This window comes from Orycteropus afer, unplaced genomic scaffold (assembly GCF_000298275.1).
Source record: "Orycteropus afer afer isolate SDZICR_OR568_19922 unplaced genomic scaffold, OryAfe1.0 scaffold00130, whole genome shotgun sequence".
Classification (NCBI taxonomy): domain Eukaryota; kingdom Metazoa; phylum Chordata; class Mammalia; order Tubulidentata; family Orycteropodidae; genus Orycteropus; species Orycteropus afer.
The window spans coordinates 1,087,746-1,098,030 of NW_006921717.1; the positions used below are offsets into that span (position 1 = coordinate 1,087,746).

A 10,285-nucleotide genomic window follows, 5' to 3' on the forward strand; every position below is an offset into this window, starting at 1 on the left:
GACCCCTGAAATAAGACCCTCCTCTCACCTGGGCTCTCAAGGTGGCACCCACAGCCATGCCCCAGAAAGTCATTCAGGCATTTCCTCAGACTGAACCTGACACTCCCACTGACTTCAGGTGAAGAGATATGAGCCCAGGATACAACAAAATGAGTCCAAACAGTATAGCCAACCTCTGAAACCACGTATATGTTAAGGGGGAAAAGGTCTCTTTTCTGATGAGATAATGATACTCAGACACAAAACCCAAAATGAAGACCACACGTGGGGTCACTATGAGTTGCAATCAACTCAACAGCAACTCCAACACCGAACAGTGTCAGGACGACTAATCCCTACCTCACACCATGTACAAAAATGAACTCAGACGCACCAGTGACCGTAAGGCTGACTCAGGACCAGTGACATTCCCTTGTGTTACATGTAAGGTCACCATACGTCGAAGGCAACTTGAAGACAACTTATAAACTAATGCCACCGAACCATGTTGGAATGACTGATCTCCACATGCAAAGTGTGAAGCTGGGCCCCTACCTCACATCACGTGCAAAAATGAACTCAGACGTACCAGTGGCTCAGGACTGGTGACATTCCATCCCATTATGCATAAGGTCACCATGTGTCGAAGTCAACTCCACAACAACTAACAAGGCTCCACAAGTGAGCAAAAGAGTACAGCCAATACACTGCCTCTTAAATTCCATCAACACGTGCTAAGACCACAGGGTGTTCAGGGTTACCTCCGTGTGGGAAAGAACGTTTTCAAATGCCTGGGAATAAATCCTCGAATTTAGAAGAGGCTTGGATGACAGTGATGTCTTCATCATACGCTGGGGTGGTGGACACATTAGTTTTTGTATCTTATCACCACTTTGAAATCCAAAACAGTTTAAGACTTACAAGAAATTGTAAAAACAGGGCAGCCTCCCCCAAGGACAACATCTGACACAAACATAGTCAGTACATTGTCAAATCCAGGAGACAGACCAGTGCGAAGCTGTTAACTCCAGCACACACCACCTTGATGACTTTTTGTCAGAAATCTCTCGAGACATTACTTGTCCAAGTATTCCATGTGGCCAAGCAGTGGAGGCTGACATGCCCAGGTATCAGGCTGACACCCACCGGACATGTGCCTCAGACTTTGTAACCCTCAGATCTGCAGCCCGGCGCAGCCCACAGACAGCCGCGCAGTGTCAGGCCCACGAATTCCATCGAACGGTTCCCTGAACTGATGCTGCCCTCAGCCACAGACACCCACAGATGCCTCACCTCGATCTTGTCCGTCTTGGCGTCTCCCCAGTAGAGCTTGCCCTCCTGCAGGTCCAGGGCCAGGCCGTTGGGCCACCCGAGGGAGGTGTTCACCAGGACGTGCCGCTCCTGCCCGTCAAGGTTGGCGCGCTCGATTTTGGGGTTTTCGCCCCAGTCTGTCCAGTACATGAGGCTGGAGAGGAAGCAGAGGTCAACAATGGGCTCTGTGGCCTCACTCACTGCTGTATCCCCAGCATGGGAGGAGTGCCCCTGGTCCCCTAGCCTTCCCCCATCACACAGAGGAGAATCCTAACACAGAAAGCTGGAACCAGCTCAACCACCTCCGGGCTGTGTGTCCCTGGACCAGTCACTTAACCTATCTGGCCTTCAGCTTAACCAGCTCAGCCACCTCCGGGCTGTGTGTCCCTGGACCAGTCACTTAACCTATCTGGGCTTCAGCTTAACTAGCTCAGCCACCTCCGAGCTGTGTGTCCCTGGATCGGTCACTTAACCTATCTGGGCTTCAGCTTAACCAGCTCAGCCACCTCCAGGCTGTGTGTCTCTCGACCAGTCACTTAACCTATCTGGGCTTCAGCTTAACCAGCTCAGCCACCTCTGAGCTGTGTGTCCCTGGATCGGTCACTTAACCTATCTGGGCTTGAGCTTAACCAGCTCAGCCACCTCCAGGCTGTGTGTCTCTGGACCGGTCACTTAACCTATCTGGCCTTCAGCTTAACCAGCTCAGCCACCTCCGGGCTGTATGTCCCTGGACCGGTCACTTAACCTATCTGGCCTTCAGCTTAACCAGCTCAGCTACCTCCGGGCTGTATGTCCCTGGACCGGTCACTTAACCTATCTGGCCTTCAGCTTAATCAGCTCAGCCACCTCCGGGCTGTATGTCCCTGGACCGGTCACTTAACCTATCTGGGCTTCAGCTTAACCACCTCAGCCACCTCCGGGCTGTATGTCCCTGGACCAGTCACTTAACCTATCTGGGCTTCAGCTTAACCAGCTCAGCCACCTCCGGGCTGTGTGTCCCTGGACCGGTCACTTAACCTATCTGGGCTTCAGCTTAACCAGCTCAGCCACCTCCGGGCTGTGTGTCCCTGGACCAATCACTTAACCTATCTGGGCTTCAGCTTCTTCCACTGTACCTACCTCCTGGGGTGACGCAAGGAGGTAGAGAATCACTGTGTATCATGATTCTTACAGATCCTCAGGTGATTCTTACATATACACCTGGGGCCACCTGGGGAGCTTGTTAAAATGTGGGTCCTGATTCACTCCACCTGGGGTGGAAATGCAAACTCTAAGCAGAATGAACTGGGTTGAAACCCTGGCTTTAAGTCAATCCCCTCTGAGATATAAGAAAGCAGATCAAAGAAGTAACAAAAAAGCATAAATGGAGGGGAAGGTGGCCCATGTAATCACCACGGAAATGAGGAAAACAAGCTGAAAGAGACAAGGACCCTCCCCCAGAGTGGACAGAGGGAGCGGGCCCTCCCCAGAGCTGGCACCTGGGTCCAGACTCCCGGCCCCCTAAACGGTAAGAAAATAAATTTCTGTCCACGAAAGCCTCCCCTTGTGATGTGCCTGTCAGAGCAGCGCTAGAGAACTAAGATGCGGTCCCAGCCCGTCGGGAGGCTCCCGTTCCCCTGGCGCCCAGCCTCACCCCATCACGGGGTGCAGCACGATGGCACGTGGCTCGTCCAGGTCCTCAGACACCAGGATCTTGCGAGAGGTGCCGTTGAGGCGGGTCACCTCGATGCGGTCGGTGCCCGTGTCAGTCCAGTACAGGTTGCGGGCCACCCAGTCGACCGCAATGCCGTCGGGGTCGTTGATCTCGGTGCTGACCAGCGTCTGCGCACCCGAGCCGTCCAGGTAGGCCCTACGGATGGCCCGCACCTCGTCGTCCGTCCAGTAGACGTAGCCCTCCAGTGGGTCATAGTCGATGGCAATGGCATGCCGGATGTCGTCCACCTCCAGCACGATGTCCGTGAAGTCCGGCGTGTCCAGTGAGATCCTCCGCAGGTCCGTCCGCCGGGCCAGCAGGAGCACCTCCTCAGCCCCTGGGGGGACATGCATGGTGGTCAGAGGCCCGCACAGGTGCAGGAAGTCTGGCAGAGGAGGACAGCAGTGGAGCCCCCAGGGCTTCCTCACAAGCACAGGCACCATGTCATACCATTTGCTGAGGTCCCACTACACAATCTATTCACCATCAGAACAGCTGAGAGCATGGCACTACTTCTATCCCCATTTCACAGACACTACTAAAAGCGGGTAAGCACAGAGAGGCTAAGCAGTCAACTGAAAGTCACACAGCCACTTGGCTTCAACCACCGCACAAGAGCTGTCTCACAGTCAGATATGACCCTTTCTCACCTGTAAAGTACTCTCCTGGGTACAAGCCAGCTCCAAGCACAAGCCCCACCCAGGCTTGAGTGCTCCAGGCCCACTCTCCAACCATACCTCCTCACGGCTTCCACCTGCCCTGCCTTACACTCAGGCCTTTAAAATGGCTTGACCCTGTTCAGGCACAGCCAACAAAGTGAAACCAGATCAGACCTGAATTTCCAAAGTCTGGGTGAAGGAGAACAGTAACTGGAATGGGAAAAATTACAGGTCAAAGCCCCGGCATGGGAGACTCAGAAGAGGCCTCTCAGAATCCCGATGCGGGAGACTGGACTACTGCCACGACTGTGGAGCGCAACACACATTCAAAGCAGTATAGCTGGCTGCCATCTTTAAGACGGCCACCGCCGTTTCTGACTCAGCCGGTCACGAGAGTTGGTTGCTATGCACCACACTGCCTGTCCTTGTTTTCTGAGGGAGATCAAGTTTCCAGCAGGGCTTTCCTCCATAATTTCTCCCATTCTGGTTAGTGCTCTAGTTCACCTGCATTTTAAAAATTCGAGCTCATGCTGGTGCCCCTTCGTTGGCTGTGACTGAGCCGGGCTGAACCACTTTGAAGCCCTGCTTCAGTTTCTTGCCTTCGTGGCTCAGCTCAGATGCCCCCTTTCCGTGAAGCTCTCTCTCACGAGGCCACTTCATGCCAATCACTGCACATGTCACAAAGCCAACTCCTTCACTCACAGGAAGCATTTCCCCAACAGGGTGGGCACGCTGGGAGGAGGTGCCCCAGCCTTCCTCATTACCCAGCTCCCAGGGCAGGGCTAGAACCATGTCAACCGACATAGCTCTTTACCCACTCCTCAGACACTCACAGGTCCCGGCCCACAGAGACCCCCGGGCCACCTGAGGTCACAGCTGCAGGGACAGGCCTCCTTCACGCGGGGCCCCAGTCCTGGTCTCTGCAGTGGCCAACAGAGCTGGGCCCTTGGACAACAGACGGCCTCCCGCACCAGGTGCCCGCTTCCTGCCAACGGTGGGAGCCCTGCATTTTAAGTAAGTGTTGGACTGTTCCTGCTCCAAGCCTGAGTTCATATCCAATCCCACCACTAGAGGGCACACACACGACAGCAATGCCTTCACACTCCCAGGACAGGGGAAACTGAGGCAGGCAGGTGTGGAAACTGCACTTGGAAGGCGTCCCAAGTGCCTGGCCACACGGAGACCTCTGTGACGCCAAGCCATACTAAGTTAGAAGGGCTCAGGCAAATGCTGACTTGGCCCAGGAGGGATCCTGAATTTCAAAGGGTGCGCTCCCTCTGGGTCCCCTCCGCGATGCTCTGCTGACACCCAACCCATCCTTCAAGGTGCGGGTCACCTGATACCTCCTCCAGGATGTCCTCCCGGCCTTCTCTACCGCAGTGAATGGGCTGAGTCCCCCACACCGTGTTCCTCTCTGCGGCACCGCCTTCACGGCCCACACCCAGAGCAGGTGCTGAGCAAGGCGGGCAGGGCAGCACTGCCTCCAAGGATGAGAACTCAAGGCAGAAACCTGGTTCTCCCCCCTGGGTGCCCCGAGCAGGTCCCTGGCTGACCCTCCCTGTGCAGGCTTCCTCATCTGTAGGTGACAGTCTGTCAGATCTGTTGGTGTCTGAGTCTGCCTGCCTCAGGCACTGAGGAGGCTATAAACTGAACCCCACGAAGGGCTCCAGCTTAGTCCACAGCCCTGGGGAAGCACAGGGAAGCCCCCAGGGCGTGGCCAGGAAGATCTCCCACCAAGGGGAGACTTTCCACAGAGGCTGTCGGGTTTGCAAGCCAAGCCCAGGGCCAGCCCCACTGTGTGCATCAAGTCCCAATGGCACTCACACAGCATTCCCACCATAATCCTGCAGAGAATTCCAGTCCCCAAGGGGTGACTGCTGGGTCCCAAAGCAACTGGAGCCCGTTCTGTCCTGTCTCCACTCCCATAATCCTCAGAGCACCCACCCGAATAACCCAATCCTCACTCCACCCCCTGAGGTCTAGCATGTCTAGCTCGACTGATGAAGAGCCTGACACACAGAGGTCAAGTGCCCAGCCCAGGGGCACAGAGCAGCAGTGGGAAATGCAAAATTAGATTCTGCAAACACCTCGACCCCTGCAGTTGCAAGATGCATGTGTCTCACCTACCGCCTGCTGGCCGGGTCAGCCCACCCGTCTCTCTGTGGGTCCCTTACTTCAGGGCAGGCCCTGTACCAGATGTTGGGGGGGGGGCGGCGAACAGAATCTGTGCTCCTGGGGCCCCTGGGGTCTAGGGCAGGGACCTAAGTGAGCAAAGCCAGCAATGATTAGATACCAAACACTGTAATTGGTGCCGTGAAGGAAAGTAGGGTTAAAAGGGACACACAGAGCTGGGGGAAGGGGGGTCTGGCCTCCAGCTCCAAGAGCCTCTGAGATGCATGTGCCTGTCACCTCATGGAAGATGCCAGCAGGGTCCCAAACATGCCCCATGCCTCTAGTAACTAGGCCACTGCAGTCTCCCAGACCCTTGTCCACTAGGCCCCTCGTCCTTAGCAACCCCTGGAAGGCAGCCCTGGTGGCTGAGGTTGTCATTCATTAACCGCTGAGGTAAACCTGCAGGGCCGCTCCATGACACCCCCGGGCAGCAGGGCTTTGTGGAGAAAAACAGAGACCAGGCCACTGGGGCCAGCATGCAGGCCACTTCCTGGGGCCTCTACCCAGGGCCAGGCCTCGGGGAGATGGGCTTGCCCACACTCTGCCCTTGAGAAGCCTCAACTGCAGCCAGGTCTGAGGGCAGCCCTAGGTGTGGCCTGAGGGCCTGGGGTGGGCAGGGTGCAGGGGACAGCAGGGCAGTGAGACAGAGGTCAGCCCCCTCTCCGGGACCAGCCGGAAAGCCTGATTAGGAGTCTGTTTAAACACCAGGAAGTAAACTGTTTAGAAACCAATCATTTGGCCAAATAGTTTCCTTTCGGGCTGTTTAGACAAATCGCCTGCCCAGTGGAATTGCCAGCTGCCAAGGAAAGTGAAACTGTCCCAGCAAGGACTACAGTCCCTGGAGCCCCGCCCGGGCAGTTCGGGACCACTCCCCCTTCCTCCCAGCAGCACAGGCGCACGCATGCACGCACACACGCACACATGCACACATATGTGCAAGGACAGCCCAGGCCAAAGGCCAGGCCGAGGGGCAGCCTTCTCAGCAGAGGTAAAGGACATCCTTGAGTTGTGGACGCATCCAGTGTGGCACCACCCTGCCAACATCCACCCAGACCCAGTCACCACACACGGCACACCACCTCCGCACCACGTCCAGCGCCAGGCCTGGCATTATTAGACAGATGAGGCCAGCACAGAGGGCAGGGCGCAGAGGGTGAGGGGGAAGGTTCTAGAAAGACTAAGGCAAGTGCACCAGGCACGGTCGGGGAGGGAACAGCAGGGGCAAAGGCACAGAGGCCAGAGACACCAGAGCCGGCCTGGAGCTGGGTGGGCAGGACTGGGGCCAACATCTGGGCACCCACAGGGTCTGAATGAGCGCCCTGAGCCCTCCCCCAGGGCCACACTCTTCTCCGAGTCCCTAATGCATGTAGGACTCTGGGGCCACTCTGACCCCAGCCCTGTCCTGAAGGAAGCCTCGTCCCAAGAGCACATAGTGGGGACCAGAGGATCTCAATCCAGAAAACAAACAGAACCACCCCTCAACAAAAGGCTGGAAGGAAGCACACCCTGAGGGCAGTAATGGTTATGTTGGACGAGCCCCTCCTTCCTCCCTTCTGGTTGTTAAACCAGGGTTAGCAAAGCTTCTTCCAAGGGACCAGAGAGCAGGTATCTCAGGCTCTGAAATATCTCTGTTGTATTATGTTGCCATTGTTCTGACACTTCAACAACATGGGAAGGAATGAACACAGATGTGTTTTAATAAAACTTTCTTTATACTCAGTGCCGTGTAGTCCATTCTGACGCACAGCGCCCCTAGAGGACAGAGTGGAACTGCCCACAGGGTCTCCAGGGCTGTCAATCACATGGAAGCAAAGCCCAAACCATAACCACTGCTGTGGAGTTGATTCCGACCTACAGCGCCCCTAGAGGACAGAGTGGAACTGCACCACAAGGTTTCCAAGGCTGTCAATCTTTACAGAAGCAAAGCCCAAACCACATCCACTGCCTGGAGTCCATTCCTACCCACAGCGCCCCTAGAGGACAGAGTGGAACTGCCCACAGGGTCTCCAAGGCTGTCAGTCTTCACAGAAGCTAAGCCCAAACCACGCCCACTGCCGTGGAGTCCATTCTGACCCACAGCGCCCCCAGAGGACAGAGTGGAACTGCCCACAGGGTCTCCAAGGCTATCAATCTTCATGGAAGCAAAACCCAAACCACGCCCACTGCCGTGGAGTTGATTCCGACTCACAGCGCCCCTAGAGGACACAGTGGAACTGCCCACAGGGTCTCCAAGACTGTCAATCCTCACTGAAGCAAACTGCTTCATCTTTCTCCCTCATAGTGGCTAGTGGGTTCCAACACCGACCTTTTAGATAGCAGCTGAGCACTTAACCACTGTGCCACCAGTGCTCCTATACCTTTCTTTACAGGAACAGAAATTTCAATTTCATATTGTTTTCATGTATCATAAAACATTACACTTCTCTTCACTTTCTTTTGAACCATTTAAAAGTGGAAAAGCCATCTTTCACTCCTGGGCAGTTTGAAAACAGGTCCATGTAGCTGGGGGGGCTACAGTTTGCCTTGAAGCGGGGCCTGGCAACCTGCTCCCTGACAGCCCCACGGAGCCCAGTTCTACTCTGATACACGGGGGGGCCTCGGGAGTCAGAGGTAACTCAGCAGCCCCACCACCAAGCAGCCCTCAGGCCACTGCCAAAGGGCCTGTGTGGATACCGCCCAGGAGCTCAGAACGGCAGGGGCCTGCTTGTCCCAGCGGGCAGCGGACATCACAGGGCTCCCCGACCGAGCCAGCTGCAGCTCGGAGGCCACTGGCACCCCAGGAAGGAGCCAGCTGCCCCGGCGGCTCACACCCCACTGCTCCAGCCCACAGCAGCTCCGTGCTGCCACCAAGGTTGGGAACCTGACACCTCCACCCGATGCCTCCCTGATGCCACCTGAGCTTGGCACCAGCCCTGGAGTCCCCTGCAGTTCCAGGCCCCCCACGAGCTGTCCCCGTAGGTGGCAGAGCTGACCTGGGACCCCTCCAGGCTGGAGCTGTACAGCAGGCCCTGCTCCCAGCACAGGCCGCCGGCGCTCAGCACTTGAAGCCAAAACAGCCTGGCCGGGCGGCTCCACGGCTGGCGGGAGGCTGGGCTATTTTTGTTTTTTAGCCATCGATTAAGGCTCCCCAGTGCTCCCTGGGGTAAGTGGCTGGACAAACCAAGGCCACAGCCCGTCACGCTGGCCCAGGACGCCGCGCCGAGTGACCACAGAGTCACAGGCCCAGAGGAGAGGGCCAGACTCAGAGCTGGCTCCACTTGCAAGCTGAGGCCTCCCCCTGCACGGCCCTGCCTTGGATCCTGTGAGCACAAGAGCTGCAGCGTTTGGGAAGGAGCCGGCCAGCAGGCGCCCCAGCCTGGAGTCTGAGCCTCGACAGGGGGGAGTCGGTGCTCAGGGCAGAGACCTGGGGGGGTCCAGGAGGCCGTGGGAGTGACCCGTCACAGCCATCCTCTCTAGTCCCAGGTGCAGGGCCCCACGGAGCTCTCCACTGCCACCAGCTGCTGTCCAGCCAGCGAACCCACATGTGTTAGAGTACGCTACAGCTCCAGAGTCCTTCCCATGGCTGAGTTTGCAAAAGTAGATCACCAGGCAATTCTTCCACAGGGCCTGCAGGCGGGTTTGAACCGCCAATCTTTACATTAGTGGCCAAACACAAACTGCTCGTACAGTGCAACCCAGCCTCTGATGTGTATCCGCTACCACCAGCTACCGCTGAATCAACTCGGGTCAGAGTAGAACCGTGCTCCAGACTTCTCAACAGCTCGTTTGTGTAAGCGGACCACCAGGCCTTTCTTCCAAGGCACCTGAGTGCACTTGAACTTCCAGCCTCTCGGATGGCAGCCAAGTGCACTCCCTGTTTGCACAACTCAGATTTCCCTGCCCTGGCACTGCCCGCTTGCAATGCAGTAAATCACACAGTGTGGGTTTTTTAGCCCTAAGTCTTTGTAAACTTTGTGGTAGAATTTGCCATGAGCAACTGAGTAGCTCCTGATTGTTAAAGTTATCCACCTGGGGTACTTCTGTTGGGAGTAGCACAAAGTAATTTCCTGGGAAGTTCTCTCTCTCTCAGGTGTACAGAATTCTGATGTTGGGATTGGTTAGTGGTCACTCTGCCAGGCTCAAAAGGAGCCCTCCTAGAGGCAGAGATAATCTCTCACACACGCTGCTGGGAGAGAGACTGAGAGAGACTGTCGGCTGAGAGATGCCACGCTGAGACAGACTGAGCACGTTCCTGAACTTGAATTGCTGCCTGTGGCTTCCCTAGTAACTCCACAATCTGAGTTCTGTGTGGCCACTGCAGTGAATTATAGAACCCAGCAGAGAGGCGGGTGGGTGCCGTGGGAGGAACGGCTGGTGTCAGGGTTGGTGAAAGGGGAGGGAGGCAGCATGTCCGGCCTCACAGGGATAGGCCTTGGGCTACTGATGGTGATTCTGTCCTCTTCTTGTGGGGTCAGAGGAGGTCAGAAGGTGC

At 56.3% G+C, this 10,285-nt stretch overlaps 1 protein-coding gene across 1 annotated transcript in view; it reads right to left on the bottom strand.

Moving 5' to 3' along the window:
* Positions 1-10,285, bottom strand: part of LRP5 (LDL receptor related protein 5) — a 93,912-nt gene that overhangs the window by 58,686 nt on the left and 24,941 nt on the right. Inside the window, exons 6-7 of the mRNA XM_007944926.1 lie at positions 2,924-3,320; positions 1,273-1,444 (exon numbers count right to left, since the gene is read on the bottom strand). Coding sequence (XP_007943117.1) covers positions 1,273-1,444; positions 2,924-3,320 — 569 coding nt within the window. The remainder of the gene's footprint in view (positions 1-1,272; positions 1,445-2,923; positions 3,321-10,285) is intronic.